We start from the raw sequence: 12,385 nt of genomic DNA on the forward strand, positions 1-12,385 counted from the left end.
TTTGCCCCCCAGACGGAACCTTTGTTCTTCGTTTTTCACATGGAGCTGCTCCCGGGCAGGGCCCGGCCGGCGGGTACCGCCGGAGCAGCGCTGTAGGGCCCGGGCCGCGGGCACCGCGCTCAGCGGCCCCCGCCCCGCCCCGCTCAGGGAGCCGCGCTCCCGCCCCGCTCAGGGAGCCGCGCTGCCGCCCCCTGCAGGGCCGCGCCGGGACGGTCCCGCCGCCGCGGGAAGGCGGGCGGCCCGCGGGGCGCTCTGTGGCCGAAGGGGCGCCGCACTCACGGCCGCCGCGTTTCCGAGGGGCGCTGTGGCGCCGGCGGGCGGCAGCGAGGCCGGGACAGAAGCGGTGAACGGAGAGGGGGTGAACGGATCCGCTACTCGGCGGCAGCCGCTCCCCCAGTGTCCCTGCGCCCACGACCACTTCACCCCCGATGCCAGGCGGCATCCGTCCCCACCCCCGCCGCCGCACGCGCTGGAGAGGAAGGGGGCGGAGCAGCCGCCGGAGGGGGCGGGTCGGGGCGTGGCCCCGGGCGGCGAGGCGGGGCCGGGCGGAGGGGGTCAAGGAGGCGCCGAGGAGAGTACCACACGGGCTGAGGCAGCCGCGGACCGGGGCGGTGGGGCGGCGGCCCTGGCACGGCGGTGCCCGGGGGTGGGAGCCCAGGGGCCTGGAGGAAGAGGGGGGCCGTGCTGCCGCGGGAAGAGCCTGGAGGAGCACAAGCGGCGGCCGGCGCAGGGGCGACGGTGGAGGTGAGTGAGCAGCGCTGGGGAGGCCCCTCGCCTGGCTGCGGAGCAGGCGGCGGGTCGTCCCTGTCGGGGCGGCGGTTGGGGCGGTTGGCGGCGGGGCGGCCGTTGCAGGGCGGTTGGGGCGGGCTGTACCTGCCGCCCCGCGCGCCGCCTGAGGGGAGCAGGGCGCTGACAGCGGCGGGGGTGCTGTGTGGTGGGCGCCGGGCTGGCAGCGGTGCCGCGCCGGGGGCCGGGCCCCTTGGCGGGGTGGGGGTGCCGTGCCCGGGATCTTTGTGCGGAGCCGGGTGTGTGTGTGTGCGCTGGGGGAGGGGAGCGGGGGACAGGGCGGGTGTGCTCAGCGCCGTGGGTATAAGAAGCAGATGAAGGGCGGGAGAGGAGGGGGGAGCTTTGCAGCTGCTCACTTGACTTCGGGGTTTTTCACAGGGGGATGACCGGGCTGCCAGGACGTTGCCGAAGTGACTTTTGAGCCGTGTGTGTTTGTGTGGCTCGGCTGAAAAGAAGCCGGAGCGTGGGGTTGAAGCGCAGCCCGGGATAAAGGGTTTTGTTCGGAGGGGGTGTCACGCCGGGGACGGGGCCGGGCCCTGGGGAATGGAGCGGTGACAAGCGCAGCGACGGGGTGTGAGGTGTCGGCGGTGGGGGTGTGAAACCGTGACCCTGGAGTCTGCCGGGCGCCCCACTGCCTGCGAGCCCTGAACAAAGAAGTGTGCACAGAGCCGTCGGCAGCTCTCGCGTGTAAAATAAACTTCAAAAAAAAAAAAACCAACCAGAAAAACCAACCATGACCAGCAGTAGAAAAATTGCGTGGAGGGAGGATTTGGTGATAAAACCTTGTTAGGAAGAATGTTTCTGAGGTAAAGGGATATCTTCAGTTCTCAGGAGAAAATGCAAGACTTACTGCTCCTGTGGTTTTGAGGCCACTGTCATATCTGTGCATTGTTTTTTGTTATGGTTTTCTATGTGTGGCTAATCATACCTTTTAACAAGAAATTTCTTTAAAGCAGGTTTTTAGATTAATTTGATTAAATAGAATAAGCAAAAAAAAAAAAAAAAGAATAAGAGCCCTTGACTGTACTCTTTGTTGTCTGCATTTGCAATTGACTGAATTGTGACTTGCATCTAGGGTTAAAAGTGCTGTCTTCTTTATTTCAGAGCTCTAGGGGAAGATGTTGTCTCTTCTGACATCTTGCGATTAAGATACCTGAGAACAGGTTCAGTAAGAATCCAGATTCCCGGAGAAGACACTTACGAATGTATTGAAATAAGAAGCTGTAACCATATTTTTTTCCTGTCATCTATACTGCATAAGAAACCATAATCTGAAGCACTTCTCAGACACCCGCCCAGAGGCATGAAGTCTGCAAAGCTTGCTGTCCAAACTGACCATTTCTTAGTAAGTGGTACTTATCCACGTTTGTGGTATGTATATAGTGCTCTGAAGAAAAATCACTTTCTTTATTAAATTTCCAGAAGGAACATTTTATTATGGACAGCTTTTTTTCTGGATGTATACCCAGGCAGATTAATGCCTAGAGTTGAAAGGCGTTTAGCATACACTGAAAAGTTGGCTTCCCCTCAGTTTTTCCAGATGTATTGTCTCCCCTGTATACTGGGAACACACACAACTGCATAAACTACAGATGCAGCCATGGAGCTGTATGAACTTTTGAGCCATATGCAAAGTATTGAGCGTTGGTATCAGACACTACTGCATGATGTCAGCTGAACTGTGATGTGTTATGTTAATCGTATTAAAGCATACAAATGGAGTGACACCCTTCCTGCGAAGAGGCTGTTAAGATTTACAAGAAAGGTTAACTGATTACCTTAACCTCTGTCAAGTTCTGTGCAAGATGAACGTGTATCTCCGACTCTGAGATGTTGAAGGTGTACTGCTGCTTATGACAGATCTAAGAGAAGAAGCTTTATAAAATGGCTCAAACCAGTTTGCTGCAGGGAAAACAGTTTTACTGTAGGGAGTGGGTTTTCCACAAGCTTCAGCACTGCCTTCAGGAGAAAGCTAACTGCAGCAATAGTGTTGCCAACAAACCATCTCTTGTAGCAAATTCTGGGAATAATACCAGTGGTGTCTCTGGGAAAGGAGCTGCCTGGGGTGTACTGTTGGTAGGAGGGCCTGGTAGTGGGAAGACAGCCCTCTGTACTGAGTTACTGTGGCCAAGCTCGCCTGCAAATATACAACGAGGCTTACATCGTCAAGCTCTAGCCTTCCATTTCTGCAGGGCCCAAGACTCTGACACACTGTGTGTTGGAGGGTTTATTAGAGGTTTAGTTACACAAATCTGCCGCAGTGGACTGATCCAGGGATATGAGGACAAACTAAGAGATCCTGCTATTCAAAGTCTTTTGCAACCTGGGGAATGTGAGAGGAATCCCGCTGAAGCATTTAAAAGGTAAAAACAAATTTTAAAATAATACTGGAAATAAAACCCAAATAAATTCTGGCTTTTGTTTAGGTCTTCCTTCCAAAGAGTCTACAATGCAGGTGGTTTAACACATGCTTGTTTCATGGCTTGTTGTCTCTATCAGAGCTTGCAGACCTACAATGTAAAAATCTAAGTTTGTCCTTATAGCTTACTTTTAAAACAAAATGTATTATTCATAGTGAATTTATTTACATATTTATATTAATACCCTCAGTTGTAACTGGTGTTTTGGAAAGACTTTAAAGTAATTGACTTCAGAGTGGAAATTATGTGGTCAGTGGTCTTCATGTGACGTAAATGTAGGGCAGTTCTCCTTCACAAGCTTGAAACAGACCTTTTAGGACCCTGGCAGAAGCTTCCAATGTTGTGCTCTGAGAGGAAACTGGACTAATGGATCTCTGGGTCTGATCCAGCACATCAGTTTTATGTTTGTCTAAAAATATGTGGTAGGAAGATGTTGATTAACTCCTTATGTTACTTCTCACAATATGTACAGATTATGTCAAATCTTTCTTGCTACTTATTTTAAAGTACTCTGAAGTGTTGAGTGGATCAGAAATTTATCAAGGGGGGAGGGTCTCCTCCTCTCCCTCAGAAGTTTGTCAGCTATCTAAGCTGTGTGAAAATATGTATTTACTTAGCGTTCTCCAGAAAATCAAAGTCCCTTCAGTATGTCACTGAGAACTTTGTTTCTGTAAGGATACCAATCTGTATGTAAGCCTGTATATTCACAGATATTTTAGAAGAGTGCTGTCTTGAGCACAGCCTTCACAAGCATGTGTCTATCAGTCCTTGTTTCTTTGGATGACAAGGAAAAATCAGAAAGGATAAGGCTTATCTCTGGCAACAGACCTTCAGTGGATTTTGTGGCTAGTATAAAACTTTCCCAGAATATTAGTTAAATTGAAGTTCTTTAGTGCTGTGTAGTGACATAACTTTTTGTGGTACATAAGGGTTTATTGGACAATGTTTGCAGCATAAAAAAATCCTGGTTTTGTTGTTTGTTTTTTTTTGTTTGTTTTTTTTTTTTTTTTGTTTGTTTGTTTGGTGTTTTTTTTTTTTTTTGTTTTTTGTTTTTTGTTTTTTTTTCTATCTCCGACTGCTAAGACTGGGTAAACAAGTTAAGGTTGAACTGTAGTGCTTGCTCATTGTCATGGTGGTGTAAAAGAGCCTCCCAGCTCTGATGGCTGTTAGGTCCTTGCCTGCTGAATAAACAGGATGCATGTCTACATTGTTCTCAGTGTAGTGTCTTAAAGCAAAACAAATAGTCTAAACCAGGACTAACTCTAGATTTTTTTTTTTTTGCTAGTTTCTAAGTGAAGATGCAACTTCTAGCAGCTGTTAAGGTCCTAATCTCAGAAGTATTAAGCCCTCTCAATTTCTAATGACTAAAAATTGGGTGAAGTTAAGTGTCTATAAATGGAATAGCAGATTGGCCATCTAGCTTTAGGCAGTCTTTTAAAATCATGGAAGTGGATTAATCTGGTGAGTAAGAGCCTGTTTATGTTTAAAAGCCTCTTGCAAGGAAATCTTACTAATTTGGTACAGGCATGCTCTCTCTGAGAACTTGAATCTTTCTTCTATTTTAGACGTAGTTACCTTACTCCAAAGAACAGCGGTTAGATGAATGTCTTCAAACAAAAATGCAATATAGAAATATGAAAGATAATTGTGAGTCAGACTCAGCTTTTTAGATAAGACTGGTTCTTATGAATACAGGGTTTAATGATGGGCAGTTTGAGTATTTAGGTCAGTATACAGGGTTCTTGGTTTCATACTGGAAAAACAAAATATGACACAACATCTGGTACTAGTAGCAGTAACCATGAACTCTAATTATCTTATTATTACAGTAAATATACTTATGATGAAGTACAACAGCTCCAGTCAAGATTTTCTTATTTTTCTTCTTTTTTTCTTTCTTTCTTTTTCCTTTTTTTTTTTCTTTCTTCCTTTATTCCCTTGCTGTCCACCTACCCTGATCTGCTCTTGAAAGCAGATGTGGTAGCTAGTCTTCATTCTCATATTTCAGATTTAAGGGAGATGAGGTGTTAGAGACAAGGTGCTGTGCTGGGAATATAAGTTTTCAGCACTGTGGCAGGGGACCAGGAGATAGCTGTTGACAGCAGTGCTGCAAGCTTGTTCTACTGCCTGTATGATACACTGTCCACAAATAAGAGAAACGTGGCAACCCCATCCTCCTTCATCAGATACCTCAATCACTTGTTAAATGAACTTTTGTTAATGTGTAAAGCATGGAAGAAATGTTTAACAAAAGCATAAGTTAGCATTTTTCATGCTTTCCAAGACTTTTCACAGAGCATTTCGGTATTCTAGTCTGGTGTGTTAATATGCTTTCTGTCAAGTGAAAGTTGTAATGTGGAATTGAGTTCTAGGAAGACTTAACGATCATCTGATTGCCTTTTACATTGTATAAAGGCACTGAAAGAGCATAAAGCTCTCATCTGAAAGTTCCATTGATTTTACTTTATTTTAATTTTCTTGATTTAAAGAGGAGAAAGAGCTTTCTTTGAAGACACTGTCAAACTTTTGCTCTGCTTTGCACAGCTGCTCCAGACCTGGCTATGTATTCATGGCCTAAAATGGAAAGGCTTATCTTCATATGTATTAAACAAGATTACACTATTCTATTTTTGTGCTAATTGCCCTGGTAATAGTAAGCAAGAAAAATTTTCTGATTCCTTGTAATGTGCCAGTTTACAAACAATGTAACATTTTTTAGTAGAAATACTGAATGTTTTTCTGAATAACTTTTAAAATAGGTTTTCAGCAACCCTGATGGTCACAATGATACATGTGCAAGTGATGATCTAGAAAGTTAAGACTTTTCTCCTCTGTTTGAATGTCTTTACATGAGAAACTTTTAAGAATTTATAATCATAAAGTGCTCTAAAAGTTCTTTCATGGGTGGATCTTGCAGAGTTGAATAAGCTGAAAGGGCTCCTACATACAAATGTATTTAACAAGCAATTCTTACTGCACTGATAGCTGAGAGAAAGAACTGCTACTTACAGCAGCACTTCTGGGGCACTTTTCCCACACATGCAGTTCTGGAGCAGAAAGCAGTCTTAAACATAACAGAGAATGCTGAAGCCTCACATTCAAATTTTAGGTGAAAGTGGAGCAGAAAGTATAAAGGAAATGGCAAAGAGTGTTACAGACTCCAAAAGTGAGAATACAGTATGTCTTAAACTGAAATAATTTAATCAAATATGTCTGTTAGGCTATTCTTCTCTATTTAAACAGAAAAGTTGAAATCGGAATAACCCAATTTTATCATACTATCTCTAGTGTTGCCAATAGGAGTTGGTTTTGGTTTTGCTGCAGCAAGTTTATACTTCCAGTGATTAGTAGGGATACACGCAGCTATCAGTTATTCAAGACCATGAGGACATAGAAGAACTCTTATATAAACCATGGATAAGACTGAATGTGCACACTAGTCTGTAAAAAGATGTGTACCCTTATGATCCTACTTCAGACAGTAGGGCAAGGCAGGTATCTCTCACATGTGCTACAGTTAAGATTAGTGTCAGAAGGCAGAGCATGGTTAATTCACAGGACAGAAAATGGTCTGTACTAGAAGTGTAGACCTAGTTTACCATGCAGAGTTGATTTATTTTGCAGCCAATGCTTTGAGTTTGAAAGACATCCATGACCAGAGCTCATGAATTCAGAGAATTTAGAAATGGAACAGCTGCCTGTTAAATAACATAATGCTGTTAAACTTGCACTGAACTCGCCTTTAGTGTGCGTTGGTGTAGTACAAACTTAAAGCAAAATTTGAATTTTGCTTGGGTGAATTGCTGAAATCAATAAATCCCTAAAAATAGTGAATTTCCATATCTCCCAGCAGGTTGCTGCGGATGGACCTGCTTTGCTAACACTCACAGATGAAGTTTCTTGCTGTCTTCTGCATGTCTTTTCAAGAAACTTCACATCTTGTGAGACTTTTCGCATACTTATTTCTCACATACTGAATTGGGTCAATGATGTTCAACTGTTTGTTTGTTTTGGATTTTTAACTTGTGAAGTGTCCTAAAGTTTATTACTAAAGTATATCTAATACAATTACTTCAGTGTGAGATGGTCTCAATTCATAGCTTCGTTTTTTCCCCCAATATAAATCTCTTGAATAAGTTTTCCACTTATTTGCATTCGTGAAGTTGCATTCCCATGCAAGTAACTGTCCCTGATCAGCTGGGACCCAGGAAAAGAACAATTTAATAGGGGGGGAGAGGGAAGCTGCTGAACAATTTGTGATTATGTAAGAACTCACAAGTTTTAAAACTGTAGAAGTTTCATCAAGCTGATGTGTGAGAGTTTATTGCAAGGCAACAATAAACCGTGGCAGATATATCTTCTTTACCAAAAATGAATATAGTGGAAACTGCGCCCTAGAACTTAAGTATCTTTTTTTTTTTTTTTTTTTCAGAAAGGACACCAGTTTTGTGTTTTGTTGGTTTGTGTTTTTTTTTTTTTTTTTTTTCTGTGCACACTGGTGCTAAATTTAATGTCATGGTTCCTTTTGCAATTTCCCAGACAAGCACAACTTTTCTGTTTCTAACTCCTGATCTCTGCTTTTTATATTTGAAAAGAAAAATCCCCAGAGAGTTGACTAAGCTGAACAGGTGACAAGAGACATCCACACCAGAACTTTAGAATAACACTAATAAAGAATGGTTGGATGTTGCTGTTTCTCTCTGTTGCTCTAACACACCCTAGTGCTCTGTGAAGCTGTACCAAGTATTTGTGGTATAGTTCCTGTGTGTCTAAGTGCAAAACAGATTTGCATTGTCTTGGAACATGCCCAATAATGTTAAGTGATATTAAATAGTAAAACAGTTTTATAGTTCTCTAGCATATGCAAATATCTGTAGACTTGTTTGTAAAAAGTGTGAGAGGTCATGGAAGGTTTTATGCTGACTGCAAGTTTGAAGCAAGGATTTGTGTTGATGAAAATTGAAAGCCTTCTTGTATGAGTCATTGGTTTGGACAGTGTTAAAGTACAGCAAATCTTATGCCAATAGCTATTACCTATGTAAAGTTACTTTTACCTCTTTGGAGGAGAACTCCAAAGGATTGAGCCTGTGGTGTTTGGTATTTGGCAATATCATGGAAATCTCATAAACAGCAGCATTCAGAGTAACAAAACTAGGATTGTCAACCAAGGAGAACAAGCATTGCACCTGTATTGGCTTTCCATGCTACTATTTTTTTTCCTTTTTTTCTTCCCTGTTTCCCTCAAGAGTAGTGTATCATCAAAAAGTTGTAAATTGCAGGTGGCTTAGAGAGCCTTTACCGTTATCTAAATGATCAGAGGAAACAAGTTTTATTTCAAGTTTTAAGCTGTCTGAAAATGTAGAAAAACACAGGTTTGTTCAGCAGATGTTCTGTGACAGTTGTCCAGGGACTTTACATCTGCAGTACTGAAGTGCCATCTTTATTGCTGTTTATTTATCATAGATTAAGGAAGAGGCTTAGAAATTGAGTTGTATGTGGTAACAGATGAACTGTGAAGAAACTGTTCTTTTTGGAACTCCTGGTATGATCTTTGAAACCAGTAACATAATTAAAATCATTGATTGTGTAGGCTTTACTGAACAATTAATTAGTGAGCTTTTCACTGTTTTGGAGTAGCTTATTCTCATATTTACTCCAAAAACCACTTCAGTTTTTTCAATTAAGAAGTTGAAAGCCAGCTTTTCTTTATTCTTTCCTCTTCTGTCCCATCCCCCCCGTATCCCCCCCGCACCCATCTCTTTTAACTGTTGACTTTTGCATTTTCTTTAGCTAACAGAAAGTTTCAAATCCACTTGAATGGCTGAGGCTAGGGATTAGACTATCATGACTTTCATGGAAGCAGAAGGGGTTGGTCTTTGATATGTTACCCTACAAACTTTGAGTTGTCTTTGCTAGTGAATTAACCGCAGCACATGCGTCTACTGCTGTTTGCAGCTGGCAGAAGCATGACAAGGATGTAACTTCTGACTGTTTTGCTGGCACTCAAAGTTCTGTGACTGCTGTGAAAATTATAATAGCAGTATTAATTTTGCTCTGGAGGGTGTGAGATGGCAGTGTGTGATATAGTCTTCTCTTTCTTTTACTTTTTTTTTTTAATGAAATGAATTTAGAAGTCTGGTTTTACCATGAGCTTAGTAGGGATTGAAATAAAAGGTACACTGAGAGGCAGCACATTGGAGGCAGTTATAGATGTCTGAGCTTGGGCTACTGACAATGCAAAAGCTGCTGGGATTTCTACCAATTTATTCTGTAAGACATTAGTAATTCAGTATTAATCTTTTATGTAAAAAAGTGATGCCTTGACTTTTCTCACCCAAGTCTCAAAGACTGGGAGTGGTATGTGCCTTTTTCTCTAATGCTCTCGGTTCTTCTGGTAAGGGCTGCTACACAGTCTTTCTCTGCATCTGGAGCTTTGGTACAGTTTTGGTAGCTGTAGCTTTGCAATGGTTACAAGAAGGGTATGAATGTAGATCTTGTCAGGCTCTCTAATTTCATAGAGTTATAAATGGTAGAAACAAAGCCAAGGACTAACTGTATCCCATTTCATATGAAGAAAGATCTGAATGCATAATGAATTAATTTACAAGATCCTATAAAGAAGGAAGTTTTTAGATTTACAGTGTGTTTATTCATTTACCATATGTAAAGTTCAAATGTGCAAGTGACTGATTTTTATATCAAGAGAGAGGCTTGGAAGGGGATGTCAGAAAATAGAATCTATCTTCTTCTCTGAGCAGAAGAAACCAAGTCTGTTAGAGAGAGATGCTTGCTTCATCTGCTCTTATGCTTCACAATTATTATTAGAAAAAAATACATATATCCATGCATCTAACCTGAGTTTTTTTTCTTGCTATAATCTATGCTTGTTACTACTTATAGTGTTCTCCAGAGACCTGGAGAATAGATTGTTTTCTTTTTTTTTTTTTTGGGGGGACAGCCTTTTACATATTTGAATACTGCTTCATTCTCACCTTATCTTTAAATAATTCCAACTTGTTAGGAGCCATAACCATTTTTAATTAAAAGCAAGCTCAGATATGAAGCTGGTTGGTGTTTGGTATCTTTTTGTAGACTTCTTGTGATGCATCAATGAGGTATTCAAGATCTCAGCACCTGAAGCATGCTGGACAAGTGCAAGCAGGGCTCTAGCGGGGGAGGTTCTCCACGGTCTCTCCCATGTAGAGTTTTGCCTGTTTCTAGTTTAAGTTTAAAATTCCACAGAAGCTGGGTGTTAGAAGCAAGCTCTCCATTCTGTGCTATTTAAAGCTAGATTCACAAAAGGATTTAAGTGTTTCTGCTTTTTAAGAAACTTAAGACTGTCAAACATATAGCCGTACCCAAAAATGAGGTGCACATGCTTCTCTGTCACTGGCAGTACTATGTACTCAATCATAATGTAATAATTACGGTTTGCTTCAGTGTATCATTTCTGGTGAAGAAAGTTTGTGTCAAAAATATGTATCTTAAGTGGCTGAAGTACTTTTTAATTTGAGAAGAAGTTTACTAACCAAGATTTTTCTTTTTTATTATTTTTAAAACATTACAACTCCTATGGGTTTCATCAGAAAGGCTGGATGGTTTTACAGTCTTTAGCTCCTTGGTAGATCGATGTTCATACTGTGGAGGCTTACACTTAGGGATTGTGTACCAAGAGACATAGAATATTAAAAATAGCAGACAAACTTCACAGCACAAAGCTTTTATGACTCTTTATAGAAAGCAGCTACATGTAAGCTGATATATGCAAGATCGAAAGATCTTTTATGATCTAATGAAGAAAAATGGTGAACAAGACAGCTTGCATGAAAGAAGTAAGGAACACTACAAAAAAAGTATTGCACTGAACCTTAACTCTGTCTCCTGTGTGGTATTGTACTGTGAAGATGTGAACAACTACAGTGTGTTAATGCGAAAAATGTGGTAAAATGCTACTGGATTTCAGTGTAGCTTACTAGTTACAAGAGTTCAAGAACACAGTTTCTGTGCTTTCACTTTTGTGTGGTATGACTCTGTTAATTTATTATTTACGTATTTGTCATGTATGTTATAGGGACTTCTACTACCTAAAGCACTTACCTACATTTTGATTCTACACTAACATTATTTTGTACTCAAATGATGAGCACCAACTGAAAATCATACCAAGTCATGGATGAGATAACTGCTTTTATAAGAGCATGTACAAGAAGTTAAAAAGAATCTGCCAACTTAGCTTGTGTTTCCAGCTTGATGAAAGTGAAGTTGCAGAAGATAAAGTGATATTTCATAAACTCACTCTTGTAAGAGCATCTTGACTCTGATGGAGCTTCTGATTCCTAGTATGTCATGTAATGTATAACTAATGCTTTAGACTTATAACTGACACTAGATTTCATATAAGATGCTGTGTTCTGTCGCTCTCTTGACTATTACAAAGTTGAGCATTGCCTGAAGCTCAAGTATTTTGTGGCATGTTTCTCTTTAGGCTTTTCCCTTAGATGTGTGGAGTTAACGGGTCACATAGCAAGTTAGTTTTTTCTGAAAGAGCAAGTTGTATGTTCTTCTTTCATTGTATGGAAGCAAAGCATACAGACTGAACATAATACCATTTAAGGTTTTAACCTTTTCAGTTTAAATTACCATAAGAAAGTTTCCCTAAGGCATTTTAAGAATGAGAACTTACATAGACCTTTTTGTCTTCTACTTGTATAGGCATTAACATTTTGCCTTTAATCTATGTGGCTCAGTCTTAAACCTTACAGGTTTTCCTATAAGCTGTTTAGTTAGATGGACCTTCACAGCAATTCTCACTTGTTAATTATTTCCCTTCCCTCCATTTTTCTATGCACATGTTCATAGCTTGTGCAAGGGTTTAAGTTTTTGGGTTTTTTTTCTGCCTTTTTACTGAAAAAAAATGAAAAGGGTTTGGTGGATTGTGAGGTAGAAAGGACTTAGTGTGTCTAGTATACTGGGAAAAGATAGTATTGAAATATCACCTGCTGAAACTGTTAGTGAAGCAATGCATTGAAGAGGTTTCAGTTTCTTCTGCATGATGATGTGTACAATACACTGGGGATGGTGTGAAATATATCTTTACTTAGGAGTGAGAACGTTTTTTAGAGTTATGTGGAAACACTTAATGATTGAAGAATTACTGCTCAAAAAGAAATAATTAAGAA

The 12,385-nt window shown here is 41.2% G+C and overlaps 1 protein-coding gene across 2 annotated transcripts in view; it reads left to right on the forward strand.

Annotated features, from left to right (window-relative positions):
- Positions 1-586: 586 nt before the first annotated feature.
- ANKRD50 (ankyrin repeat domain containing 50) overlaps positions 587-12,385 on the forward strand; it is a 43,106-nt gene continuing 31,307 nt past the window's right edge. The window contains exons 1-2 of one of the 2 annotated variants that reach the window (XM_065836112.2): positions 587-744; positions 1,891-3,149. In XM_065836112.2, coding sequence (XP_065692184.1) covers positions 2,671-3,149 — 479 coding nt within the window. In that variant the 5' untranslated portion in view covers positions 587-744; positions 1,891-2,670. The remainder of the gene's footprint in view (positions 745-1,890; positions 3,150-12,385) is intronic. The other variant, XM_071808077.1, reaches the window with a different exon arrangement.

This window comes from Patagioenas fasciata, chromosome 4 (assembly GCF_037038585.1).
Source record: "Patagioenas fasciata isolate bPatFas1 chromosome 4, bPatFas1.hap1, whole genome shotgun sequence".
NCBI lineage: Eukaryota > Metazoa > Chordata > Aves > Columbiformes > Columbidae > Patagioenas > Patagioenas fasciata.